Below are 14,085 nucleotides of genomic sequence, written 5' to 3' on the forward strand. Positions count from 1 at the left end.
GTGGCGGGTCTCGGGGACGCACCTTTCCCGCCCCGCCCCATCCCAGTATGGCCCGGGAGCTGCGCCCAGGGCTCGCCGTGGGCGACCCCAGAACAGCACCCGGCGCCTCGGTGGGCGGGCGGCGGTAGCGCCCCTCTCAGAGCCCCGTTTGCTCCTGCCCGGGCTCCCTCGGAGTCGGTCTGTCTGTCGGCCCTCCCTCCCCCTTCGCTGTTCCTCCCCCGTCGTGTTCCTCCCGGGGTGCCGGGCACAGCCTCGGATTCCTCGCTCCCCACAGCTCGAGTCAGTTTCCCTCGCGGCGGCTGCCGAGGCGGCGGCAACGGCGGCGGCGCGGGAAGCATCTCTGCGGCCACCGCGCTTCTCCGGCTGGAGCGGGCGTCCAGCTTGGCTGCCCCTCGGCCCTTCCCTGCCGCGCCTCGGGGCACCGTGTGGCCACCACCCCTGCTCTCTTTTCTCCCAAGAGGGCGGGGCGCCTGGTAGGATCCCACCGGCCCTCCACCCGGATCCCGGGGCTAGCGCTCCCGGGAGCAGGGCGCTCTGAGGACTCCTGCCCCGCCGACCCTGACCGCCAGGGGGTGCCCCACGGGCGCAGCGCCGCCGAGAGGAGAAGGCAAGAGGGACCATGCGGCGTCTGACTCGCCGCCTGGTGCTGCCGATCTTCGGGGTTCTCTGGATCACCGTGCTGCTGTTCTTCTGGGTAACCAAGAAGAAGTTGGAGGTGCCGGCGGGACCTGAAGTGCAGACCCCCAAGGTACTGGTTTGGCGGCGCGCCGGGCGCGGGGCAGTGGTTGGCCGGAGGGCGCGCAGCTCGCGCGCCGGGTTTGCGGGCTCCCGGGAAGCCAGGGCTGGGGTCTGGGTGCTGCGAGCAGGTAACCGGGCGCCGGATGCGGCTGCAGTGTGATGTTTCTGGATTTCAAAAAGCTCAGGGGCATCCCTGGCCCCGCGCCGTGTGTAAGTGGGAGTGGGAGTGGGTGTGGATGGTGGGCGCGCTGGCGGGCAGAGGGGGGCTCTCAACTTGGGCAGCGCGCCGGGGTCCTTGGGCGGCGGGGGCACTACGGTCGAGCAGCCCAGGGGGTGGCCGTCCGTGGACGCCGCGAGAGAGTCGCCGGTGGTGGGGTCGGGTGGCAGGGCCGGCAGGTGCTGGCGCCCGCGAGAAATCGGGCGGTCGCGCTGATCTCCTTCCTTGCCTCAGCTGCCAGGCCCGACCGGGGGAGGCCGGAGACCGAGGGTGCGCCGCGCGCGCTTGTGCGGCGCGGGAGAGCGCCCTGCAGCCTCCCGGGCGGTTGCTTCCTTTCGCCACCCCTGCTTTGTAATTTTCCTCGATCCCTCCAGCTGCATTGGAAGTTGAATTGAATGTGCCCTGAACATCACTAAAGAGCCTGTAAAAACAGACGCCTTGGTATTGGTGGGGAGTTGGGGAAATGAGAATCCAAGTGGCTTTTCCAACTCCTGCCCAGTCGGTTCATATGAGCGGAGCCGCAAGGCTCCGTCTTACCTTTATTCAGAGCCCCTATTCCTCGGTCTCCTCTTCCACAGACCTGGCTGTAGGACACAGAAAAAGGAGGCCTCAGGGGGTTTCCTGACCAGCCAGGAAACGTGTATGAACTGGGTCCAGAGAGGTCCTCCAGCGACCGCGAAAAAGCCCTTGGAGAAGATTTACGGTCCCAAGCTGGAGACAGAAAATAATGGGGGAAGGGGGAGAGAGGGGAGGCTCCCAGTAAGTACAGTGCAGAGCACCTACTAGGTGCAAGGTACATAGTGGGTGCTTCTTTATAAGTAGTTGTATGAGTTGGGTAGGATTCTCCTAATTCCGTAGATTAGGAAACCGGTTCAGTCTTTAAGTACCTTGCCTTAGGACACTACTGGTTTGAACTCAGACCTCCGATATTCAGGGTCTTTCCACTATATCAAGTTGCCTTTGAGATTGCCTTTTAACTAAGTCTCTGGTCACTTATGTTTTGGAATCTTGCCAGTGCTCTGTTGAATTCCACAATCATTTATTGATGATCTGCCATGTGCCAGGCAGTGTGCTAGGTACAGTGGGTACAGAGATGCAGAACTTGTTCTCTGCAGTAGGGGGATCTGCCCAGGAATAGACCAGGACCATACAGTGTGCTGAGGGCTACAATGCCTCAGTGCACTGGGCGTCATGGGAGCCTGGGGACTTCCTGGAGGAGGAAGAGGACATAAGGGAACTGAGTTGAGAAGGATGAACAGTAGGTTTGCCAGTAGGTAGGGAGGGCATTCCAGGTAGAGGTTAATTGCACCAAACAGGCTGAGAGGAATTACACAGCACACTGGGTGAGTTTGGTGTCAAAGCATGTGGCCAATGGCAGGGATGAGGTTGGGAAGATGTGTAACGGTCCTGTTGGGTAGGACCTTGTGGGTACCAGGGAACCTTGGAGGTGTACTAAGCAGGGGAGTGATGAGGTCAGACTGATGATTTCAAACAGCCTTCATCCCACTGCATCAATTTTCTCACTCACCTCAGACCTAAAGAGGTCTGAGGTGGGTGAGATCTGGAGAGCTCATAGATCTGGAGAGCTTTTCGTCTTTTTCCCTGGGTGATTCTTCTCCTTGTGAGGTTAATGATGCCCGTGGGGGCATGAACTCTCTCTGTTTTGCGTTGAACCTCATTACCTTAAGCTTGCTTATTCTAGTCTACACCAGGGAGCTGGGACAAGAGATCTGTTTCCTTCTTTGTGCACTTTTTCCGTCTTCTTTTCCGGCCTCTTCTCATCCTGGCGAGCGCTGAGCACACATTGATCGAATGCAGCCACAGGCCAGGCTCTGTGCTAGGTTTGGGGGCGGCTGTGATGAATACACTGTGCCCCTGCCGTTTGGTGGGGGCGGCTCTCACAAGTTCCTGGTTGAGGCAGAATTGCAAACAAAGGAGTAGCGGCACGGTGCGGGGGCAGTGGTCTAATGTCAGAAGTCCGGACATAGTGCTGCGCGGTCACTTGCTCTTTGTCTTAGTATCTTCCTTTTCCCTCATTTTCTGTATCCTTTATAACCATGAATTCTCTAGACTTCAAAAATCTTGATAATTGTTATTATTGGTCACCCTTTTTTGTTAGTAGATTTCTTCTTCCTGTCTTTCACCTGTATTATGCCTTTTTGTGTCTACATATATGTGTTGTGTGTATTCATATATGTGTGGGTGTACTTTGTGTCTGATGGATGAGCAGCCCTCTGTATCTTAGTGTATATGTACCTGAGCGGCGGGCTGGAGAGACAAAGAGAGGTCCTTCTTAGCAGTAGAACAGCTGTATTCACATGACTGATCTACTCAGGAAATTTGCATGTCAGGTCCCAAGGAGTGCGGTGGGTTTCCAAACCTGATTCCATGTCAGAACCACCTGGAAAGCTCGTTTAATTTACATGTTTTTGTGTTTATTGCAAAGATGATTATTCTGTGGATTTGGTAGAAGGTCGTAGAATCAGTATTTTTACAAGGGCTCCATGTGAGTCTGAGGCAGCCTATTGATGGGAGCTAGATGAAGAATACCAAGTCTCTTGGGTTTTTTTGTAGTTCGGTGGGCCCCATGTAAATATGGCCGAATGATTTCATTCCTCTTGAGTTCCTCGTGGACCAAGCCTGTGTGAGCACGTGCATTCATGTGAAATAACAATAGCTAGCATTTGTATCGTGCTTTACAAATTCACAAACTCCATTTCACATATATTAGCTCATTTAAGCTTCACAATGACCACAAACAATAAGGCAGATCGTACTTTTATGCAGATGAGATTGAGTAATGAGGTTAAACAATTGGCCCAAGACAACAAGACTATTATTAAGTGGCAGCATCGGGACAAGAATGGAATGGGATTATTCTGGCAACTGCTCACGCAAGTGCTCCTTCCATGCCATCAAGTCACATGGATGCCTGGGTCTGCGCTAGTGGGTGATGGGGTGAGGTTAGGGATGTTAATAGCTGCACGATGCCCACCTACTTTCCAAGCACTTCCATGGCTTATCCCTAGGTGCTGGCCTTTGGAGAGCTCCAGGGAGGTTGGTGTAATTTGTGGGGAAACGGTTTCAGAGGGAATCCTGCTCTGCCCTTGGGGGAGGTCATATGGGGCAGAGGAGGCTCCTCTGGCTGGATAGAGTGCACCCTGGTGGGGCGGGTCTGATGGAAGGTTGTGGCATCATTGCGGGGTTGCCTCAAATGGTTGCAGCACCGTTGGTTGAGGAATCATTTGCCAGGGCGGAGATTGTTTCCTCAACAGTAGGAATTATCCAGGGACATTTGTCTATTGTAGGGAAACATTTTTGGTTTTTGAGTGAGTTCAGTATCCTAGGTTTTCCTAGACGATGCTCCTGCAGTCATGGGGAGAGCTCTTGCCTTGGACATGTCTGAAACCAGGGGTCCTCTGCCTAAGGCTCTTCCCAGTGTGGTGGAGGGGGGTCAGTGTATTTTCTAAAGCAAGAGCACTGGGCTCCCTTCCCCTAAAAATATTTAGAGAAGTTGAAATGGTGGAGGGATTGGTCTAGAGAGGGCTATGGCGAGGGCTCCTGGGCTGGGGACTTGCCAACTTGTAGATTCCATGTAGCCCATTGCCTTCACGGGGGGCTAGACCCTTATTCCCCTTTCCTCAGTGTTAGGGAACATCCTCCTTCACCCGGCATGGGATCTCCAAAGTGGGCCTGATAATAAAATGGAACCTATGCTCCGTCACAATCCAAGTGATATGGAGAAGCCGAGCTGCACTCCAGGTTTAAGAAAATCAGTTGGATTTTTTCCCTTAGTTTCAAGAAGGGCTGTTTCTATTAATAGCTCAAATAAAGATTTAAGTTTGACTTTTCAACGTTGATTTGATTTTTTATGGGGTTTCCCACCCCCAAATTCAGCAAAGCTCTAATTCCTGATTGAAAATCCTGTAACAAGCTTGATGCCTTAATTTAAACAGTATTTTAGCAATAAATCCTGTACCACTAAAAAAAAGGACCTGAAAAATGCTTCCATTTTTTCTCTCCCCTATCATTTGTTTGCTTCTTGGAGAATTATACAATAACTGGCAGAATTAAAAAAAAAAAAAACCCAGCAAATTTGTCTCTTATTTCCAAGAAACTAAATTTAGTCCAGGGGCTTAGGGCTTAGTAAAGCAGAAGAATTTGAAGGCCTGAGGGTGCTTTTGGAGGAAGGTATTGGAAATGTAAAGGCTTTGAATAAAGTGCCTCAGGCCCATGTAAATGTATTTGCGCTGTACTAGAAATACAGCAAAAACTATTAGAAGAGAGCCTGTTTTCTGTAATATTTGTATATTGCAAATGCCTTATGTATATGACACTGTTATTGTAGTCCCCATTTATTAGGTAATTTCTCCCACTCAAAAAAATTCATCGATTTTAGAGAGAGGCCCTAATAATCTGCTGACGCTCAGTGGGTGTATGTTAGGCTGTCCAGGGAATTTTAACTCTGGCATGACCAGAAATAGCTCATTATCTGATGAACGTTCATCCTTCATGAGCATTCATTTCTGTGTGTGCTGGTGCCTGCGCTGGACGCTGTGCTGTTTTCCCATCTAAGGCAGTTCCTGGAGAAGGTGGCGGGGATGGTGTTGCCTTGTGGGCCAGATGTGGCTGCTGTGAGAAGCTGGGAAATACGAGGCTAGAAGGTTGGAGCCTCAGGTGTTCAAGAAATAGCATGCTTTTGCTTTCTAGACACCAACAAGCTTAGAAAAACAAACCAACCCCCAAACCCTGAGCTCCCCTGTGCTTCCTCTCTTGCCCTGTTCAGTCCCATCAGGCTGAGAGGAATTTCTCCTCCTTGGGTCGTTTTTGGCCTGCCCTGGTTGCACCCTGTCCCTGCTTGCTTTCCCAGCTGGCATTCTCCCCCAGGCCCTGTCCCAGGGACCCACAGATCTATTCGAAGGGAACCTCTTTGAGTCGGTCTGGGGAACGCTGTCTCTCTCTCTCTCTCTCTCTCTCTCTCCCCCTAAACCCTTGTTCCCCTAAGTGGCCTGGTACTTTTGGAAGCAAAGACCAGGAGTCCCTGTCTCAAAATTTTCTAGAGGCACAGAATGATATCTGCTCAAATCAGGGAAGACAAAGGGGCAAAACCAGAAAAGAAAGAGAAATTAATGTCCCTGTCACAAGCTTCCCCAGCCTGTCTAGAGCCTACCCTTTTCCAAGGTTGCTCATCTGTTTGTATCATTTAAAAGTGTTAATTTCCAGTCATCAGAGGTCATTTATTAACTGAACAGGGACAGAATGAGGCTGCCGTTGGCTGATACCCAAGGCCTGGGAGTTTTACAGGGACTGGTTCACATGCCATCTCGTCTGCTGCCTTTGCCTGCATCCTTTCCCACACCTCTCCCCTCCCAAATTTCCCAAACAGTCTTATGCATTATCAGGCACCCAGGAACACATTTTGAAGTTGAAGAAATGTGTTTCTGTGCCCTTGTTTAATTTCTAACGTTTACAGTTTTGTCACTCTTCCAGAGCATTTCAAAGTCCCCAATGCATTTTTTTGGAAAAGAATCTGAATTAGAAAGTAGGGAAAAATCCCCAGCTCCTCTCTCTGGGAGCATCTGTGAACCCTGTCATGACTTTTGCACATTCTACCCGAGACCAGCATTTATGGACCCACCATCTGTTTGGGGAAGGGAGTCTGACATGCCGAGTGCCCTCTACAGCCGGCTGCTGCCTCTTCCACTTGTCCGCAGTGACCCTGAGCTGGGTGGTCAGCCTTCCTCCTTGTCTGGACCTCAGAGACTCACTGTTCACCAGGGTTGAAAGATGGAGAGCCCAGCCCTCTCCTGGCAGCTCCCATGATGTCATAATCAAGTGTGGTTTCACCTTCTGGTTTTTCTTATATACGTGGCAACCCGGGTGTCTCTTCCTGCCATTGGCAGTGCTGGGGATAACTCAGATAGTCTCTTCCGGGCTCAGTCTCCTCAACTGTGAAATGGGAGCAGCACGCTACAGCACTGCCTGTCTCCCGCTTGCCCTGCCTTGCCAGCAGTCTGAGTCATTTTGGGTTAATTGTGAATAATTCTGAAGTGAGACCTCGTGGCTTTAAATAATTATACCACAGATACTCTGTGTCTATTACTTATCTTTTAATTATTTTACCAGAAATGTTAGATTAACCAAAAGATAAGTCAGGTTCCCAGTTCCCAGATGTTGAGCTGATTAAGAAGGAACCCCTTTGGGGTACTGACGAATGCGCGTGCACACACGTGCACACTGGCACCCTGGGGAATTCTGCAGAAGCTCCTGAAATTTGCTGGCTCGGGTGTTTTGGTATTTCAGAATAAATGGCCTGAGATGACCTTCTGGGGCAGCAGTCTTTGCATTTGGCATCACAGGACCTAATGAACACTAGGAAGCTAACGGGGAGAGCGAGGAAGAGATCTATCTCTGTGGCGGGAGGAATGTATGTGCCACTCAGGGAGTCCTCTTTCCTCCTGTTTTTCTTTCCATCGCTTCCCTCCTCCCTTCATCATTCTTCCTCCTCCTCTTACTCACATCTCCTGGAAAGCCAGGGGGCCCCAGAGCAGAGAGGCACAGGGCACTTGGTCAGGAGCCCCGGGAAGAAGTCTGGAGGTGCAGGAACCCAGTACTTCCCCGCAAGCACTGACCAAGGTCAGGAGCAGCCTGTCTCGCTGCTGCTCTGGACACAAAGGCCGTTCTTTCCGAAGGAGGGAAGTAGCCGCTCTGGGCCATCCTGAGCCATTCTGCTCAGATGCTCTTATATCAGCATGAGCCCTCATGGCAGGAATTAAGGAGCCGTCAGACCACTATCTCCCGGACAATGCCAATTTCAAGTACAAAGTCTCTTCTGTGTACCATTTCCTGGAGACAAGATTAGGCATTTGAAAAAAATAATTAAATTCTCCTCATGTCACTTGTCTTCTTAACTGTGAGAACTACAGAGATCTTTCAAGGAAATACAGGGCGAGCAGCACACGCACATGTTCCTGCCACTGGATCTGAGTGCCCAGACGAAGAGAATCTCCACCAGCTGCCTCTTTTCTAATGATCCCGTTGTTTAAACCCAATTTGCATCTCATTCCCAGCCAGAGAAGCGTGGGTAACATCTACAGAGCAGGTAGGACTGCCCCGTCTTGACAGGCTGTCTCCCAAGAGGCCATCGGACCCTTTCCTCTGTCCTCACTAAGGCTTGGAAATAAGGGTTTTTTCCCCCTAATGGTCCAGGCTGGGGATTTATGTAGCCCCTGTTGTTCCTCTGAGAACACTCTAATCGTTAATTCCCCACCCCCTCCCCCAGCCACAGAGAGACTGAGCCAATCAATATTTATGTTCCCATCACTCACAGCTGCAACGCACAGGCATAATGGACACCCAAATCCTTGATGGTCATGGAGAAATTAGCTGGCGCCCGTGTTTCGGGCTCATTGTTTTCTAGGATCTTGGGGAGATCGGACCATGTCGTCCATGGATTATCTGTTTCAGGCTCGTTTTCCAGGATCTTGGGGAGATCAGACCACGTGGTCCATGGATTAATTAAGCCACCCAGCTAATTGGCTGTTAATAGATGGGCAGTTGATAGCTACCAGCTGAGCGCTGAATCCACCTATGTCCTTATTATGGTGGACTGGTGGTCTTTACTTGCAGAGGCACTGGCTCAAAGACCTGACTAATTAAAGGTGAATCAGGAACTGGAAGATAAGAGGTAGCTTCCTCCCTCCACCTCTTTGTGCGATGTTTTACAGTTTACAAAGCGTTATTATTCACAAGTGCCTCGTTTGATCCTTCCTGCAACCCCTTGAGGTGGGTGTTATTATTACCCTCATTTTCTGAAGTATGATGAAGCTGAGATTATAAGAGGGAGGAGACTGGCAAGCTCGCCCAAGCATAAGTGGCCTTGAACTCACTCATCTGACTGTAAAGCATGTGCTGTTTGTATCATGGCCGCACTCAACGTCTGGCTAGCTTCCTTTTCCAGGGGAGATGAAATCTATTTTATATATGTATGTGTTATGTATATATTTTCATATGGACAAAAAGCTTGTGCTCTAGCTGAGAAATGACTCCGTACCTCTGATAAAACACCAGTGTTGCTTTTCTGCATGTAAAAGGGAACGGAGGCTTTGATTAAGGGAACTGTAGAGCCGGTCTCCAGAGGGCCAACAGGACTTTGGCTTTTCTCCCAGGACAGGCCAAGTTTAACTCACTCGCAGGCCCAGCAGAAACATTCCACAGGACACTGTTTTCTACTGTGGGAAGGTGCCGGCCTGGAATGGCAGACTCATGGTCCCGGGAGAAGTGGAGGGAGAGAGGCTTTCCCACCCCTGAGTCCTCTAGTTGGCATTGTCTCTGTCCTTGATGCTCCCTGGCTGGCGGGTTTTGACAGCAGCAAATGAGACTCTGCTGTCATTCAAGAGGCTGCTTAACTCAGAAGTCAACAGGGTTGTGCAATTAAGACAGAAACCGTTGATATGAATCCCTTTCGTGATGAATGTGGTTCTTAAACAATCAGAAGCAATTCCCCTCTAAGAGGAAAAACGTCATTTGAAAGAACCTAAGACGTACATCCTATTTGACATGCGAGGCAGGTGTATGGGGGAATGACTCCAAAGGAGTGTCTTTGGAAGGTACCCAGCATCACCTGAGGGCCTCCTGGCTCGAAGACAGAGGTTGCCCTGCCTGTGTCGTTCCCTTGAAGGCCCAGGGTTCAGCCTCTTGGTGGTGCTTCGGAGGTTGGGTGTGGGTAACGTAGTTGCTGCCCGCGTATATGCTTAAACTTAGGACAGCATAAAAGCAGGAGGTTGCTAATATCTTCCTGTTTTTTTTTTGTTTGTTTGTTTGTTTTTGTGGTAGGCGGGCCTCTCACTGTTGTGGCCTCTCCCATTGAGGAGCACAGGCTCCAGACGCGCAGGCTCAGCGGCCATGGCTCACGGGCCCAGCCGCTCCGCGGCATGTGGGATCTTCCCAGACCGGGGCACGAACCCGTGTCCCCTGCATCGACAGGCAGACTCGCAACCACTGCGCCACCAGGGAAGCCCTTTCCTGGTATTTTGTCTGCAATTCGGGTAAGCTACCCGGAGGGCTCATGGTGGTGCTTTTGTGATGTGGCCTGAGTGACACAGTCTCTATTGTGGGATCCTGTGCAGAAGCATGACTTCACCACTCTTGTCCATTTCTGCAGGGCGTGGCAACGTTAAAGGGGACTATATTTTTAAAGAGTGTGCATGGAGTAAGAATGAAAAGAAATGTAAACCTAGAGAACTCTGATATTTTTGCTCTCCACTCAAAAGTTCCGATGGTTTCTAATCATTTGTTTAATTCTGGATCAGGTAAACACCCTGTAATTCTCCCTGCCTCTCTTAACACTGAGATTATGGCTTCTGCTCCAGGTTTTAGCTTTTCTCTTAAAACTGAGTGTATATTTTGGAAAACGTCTTGGCAGTGTCTACTAAAGCTGAACGCATGTATATACCTATGACCCTGCCATTTCACTCCTAGTGATAAATCCCAAAGAAATGCATTTCGTATTTTGATGAATGCCTCGCACTCAAATTGAAGTCGGCAGACTTTTTCTGTAAAAGGTCACGTACTCAGAATTTTTGTTTTTTTAGGTCATATGGTTTCTGTTGTAACCAACTCTGCTGTTGCGGAGTGAAGGACAATATAAATATGTAAGTGAAATTGAGCACGGCCGTGTTCCAATAAAACTTTATTTATGGACCCTGAAATTTGAATTTCGTATAGTTTTCACATCTTGTGAAATATTATTCCTCTTTTAGCGTGATTTTCAAAGATTTATAAATGCCAAATCCATTCTTACTTTGCCAGGGTATCCTTAGACAGGTGGCAGGCCAGATTTGGCCCTCAGGCTGTGGAATTCCACTTACCTAAGGTACAAGAAGAGAGCAAACTAATCTGTGGTGTTTGAAGTCAATTTCACGGTGACCCTTGGTTGGCATCAGTGACCAGAAGGAAGCGGGGGCATTTGGGGCATTGGTACTGTGTCAGTTTCTTGATCTGGGTGCTTGTAACTGGGGTGTGTTCATTGTGGGAATTCATCGAATGCCTGCTTTTTTGTGTTTGTATATGCCTCCTCTATAAGACGTTCAAAAAGAAAAAGAATGAACTGAGTGGGTGGTTTCTGACTTAAGGTGTTAGCACCTCTTTGGGGTCAGAGCATAGAAGTTTTCATTCTTTTTACAGCCACTGGCTTCTGTTTCTGAATAAGAGAGTCTTTGGAGAAAGGTCTTGATAGGTCTTTCCAATTTCCCAACTCTTACTCCCTTTTACATACAGGGAGACGTTTAATAACTAGTGTAGTACAGGTACCAGCCACCCAAAGTACAATACCTGCGGAGAGTTAACCCTCTAGTTGCTGAATCATAGCAAGTTGGTTGGGGGAGGGGAATCCCAGAGGAGAGCCAGGTCTCGGAAAGCCTTCAGGGCAGTGGGAACCGCCAATAGGAATTCGGCTCCGTAGGTGATTCCGGGCTGAAATCTACCTATGTTTATAGTTAAGAGGTGGAGGCTTAGTTACAGTGAGTGGAATTATATGGCTACAAGCTAGTGGCTTGTAGCAAACCACCTTCTATTCTTTTTTTTTTTTTTTTTGCGCCCAGGACAAAAAGCAGAGAACTAACAACCTGAGCCGTTATGAGTGCCAGGTGTTCCCTGTGTCAGACATCTGTCCTTCCTAACAGCCCTGTACAATAGTAGCTTTATTTTTCAGATGAGGAACATCAAGGCTTAGGGAAGTTAAGTGACTTTCCCAAAGTCATACCGCTCATCAGCAGAGGAACTGGATTCCAATCCAGATCTTTCTGGCTCCAGAGCCCACCTTCTTCCCACGTCACCACGCTCACGCCAGGTTTCTCCTCCCTTCACAGTCACACGGAATCTGGTCTCCTGAAAGCGATGATTGAATAGAGTTTCCCCTTAGTAACCTGCCTTTATAGCCCGCTTTGGTTCTGCTTCCTGGAATTACACACATCTTACTGAGACCAGAAGCTGTTGAATGAAATAGTTTTTTATCAAAAGTTATCGCTTCCAGGACAAGTCATTTTAAAGCAATAGTCAAGGAGAAAACTTTACAAAACTTTCAAAGAGAAATAGATTGTGCTTTCAGCACTGTTTGATATCCCTTGTGAACATGACAGATGACTGGGGATGTTTCTGATCCCAGGGTTAAACTTTGAAAAAGGAAATCTCCAAGCTGTCACACTCTTGACCATGTCAAGGTGCTTTCGACATGCCTCAAGACTGATGAAAGAGGGCGTGGTAAGGAGTTAATCAACAGATGCTGAAAATGCAAAGGCCATAGTGAATGGTAACCCCCTTCCATAGCACCCCTCAGACAGGAATAGTCCTGTATCCGACATAATAGCACCAATTGTTTGGTTGTTTGTGCTGAGGAGTTGAAAGCTATCATGTGCCGGGGAAATACTCAGCATGGAGCAGTAATTATGGATCAGCTGATAATAAAGGATGCACTGGATTGACTGCTAATTAGATTATTAGCACCAAAAACAAATACCTGCTATTAACCATAAATAAGCCACATTTGGGGACTTCCCTGGTGGCTCAGTGGTTAAGAATCCTCCTGCGAATGCAGGCGACACGGGTTCGAGCCCTACTCCGGGAAGATCCCACATGCCGCAGAGCAGCTGAGCCCATGCACCACAACTACCGAGCCTGCACTCTAGAGCCCGTGTGCCACAACTACTGAAACCCTCGCGCCTAGAGCCCGTGCTCCACAGCAAGAGAAGCCACCGCAACGAGAAGCCCGCGCACCGCAACGAAGAGTAGCCCCTGCTCACCACAGCTAGAGAAAGCCGGCACGACACAACACAGCCAAAAATAAATAAATAAATATTAAAAAGAATAAGCCACATTTATGATATTTTCTACTTTTAAATACACATTTCTTTTTATAATGTGCAATTTCCCTTCTTCCCTTTCTGTGCCAAGACTTCTAATTCTCCCCAGTCATATTAAGCATAGCTGTTTTCTGAGCTGTAACCAAGTTGTTTTCTTGTTTCCTTCTGGTCTCAAAAGGAGTTGAGAGCTCTGACATGTACTGAGTGTCACGTGTCAAGGCCCTAGGTGAGATGTGCTGGTTCTTTTCAGGGAAGAAGTCGGGGTTATTCCAGAGCAGAGTCCCGGTCTTTCCCACGGGCACGGAGTCTTTATAAGGGGTAAGGGATTGTAGAATTTTCTCTGTGAAATATATGCTGGAGTTAATTGCCAAAGAAATGACCCAGTTGCTTTTTTTGTGGCACCTGGAGCTTTGGTCCTTGTTTTCCTGATTTGAGAAGGATGGGATGGGCGTTTGGGTGCTACCAGCACCTACCAGCAAGTAGGCCATCTTCCTACAAGTGGGTTGACTGTGTATCCCCAGTAGAATGAGATTCCAGCTGTCTTCTGCCCAGGGTGGCTGTGAGTTCTGTGGGTAGGACCGTCTGAAGGAACCCTCGGGAGCTCCCTGGGTTGTCTGCAAGGAAAAGCAGCAGTAGGAGTCAGGAGGCGGCTCTGGCAATGTGCTCAGTAAGTGGTCAAATGACTGTCAGGTGTCCTGCAGGAAGCGCTAGCGATGGAGCTTTTCGTGGCCAGCATCATATGCTAGGGGGCTTCCACGGGGAGAGGGTGTATGGCTGCCTTTCAGGAGAAATGCTAGGTGTTCTATCTGTGTTAAGTTATTCATTCTTAACAAGGCCTACCACAAGGTAGGCAGGCTGAGATTTACCTGGGACTTGCCAGTACAGTCATACTGGGTGTTTAAGGCTGTCACCTTTCTGATTAAACAGTGTCTGAGCCATACGGGTTGTTAAATGTTCTCTTATGAACATTATCTTTGGGTGATGTATTGATTACCCTTATTGTACCAATGAAGAACTTGAGGTTCATAAACATCCAGTGAAACTTGCCCAAGTCAACAGAGCTAGTAAGCGGCGGAGCTAAGACAGGTCTGGGTGATGCCGAGGTGCCAGTGGGGCAGTCGGCAACTGAGAAAGACAGGGAGCTCCTTGAAGGGGTTTCTCCCTTTGAGCGCCCATCCAGCATGGGGAGACAGGCTTATCGAACAGGTGGAGACAGAGTGGGCCAGTTGCCCTGCACCAGGCCACTGGGTCAGGCTCATCCGTTCATTCAGC

The 14,085-nt window shown here is 49.4% G+C and overlaps 1 protein-coding gene across 1 annotated transcript in view; it reads left to right on the forward strand.

The window, feature by feature from the left end:
- Nucleotides 1-619: 619 nt before the first annotated feature.
- The window catches only part of GALNT14 (polypeptide N-acetylgalactosaminyltransferase 14), a 224,251-nt gene continuing 210,785 nt past the window's right edge, over nt 620-14,085 (forward strand). Inside the window, exon 1 of the mRNA XM_060168701.1 lies at nt 620-748. Coding sequence (XP_060024684.1) covers nt 620-748 — 129 coding nt within the window. The remainder of the gene's footprint in view (nt 749-14,085) is intronic.

Source organism: Lagenorhynchus albirostris, chromosome 13 (assembly GCF_949774975.1).
Source record: "Lagenorhynchus albirostris chromosome 13, mLagAlb1.1, whole genome shotgun sequence".
Taxonomy (NCBI): domain Eukaryota; kingdom Metazoa; phylum Chordata; class Mammalia; order Artiodactyla; family Delphinidae; genus Lagenorhynchus; species Lagenorhynchus albirostris.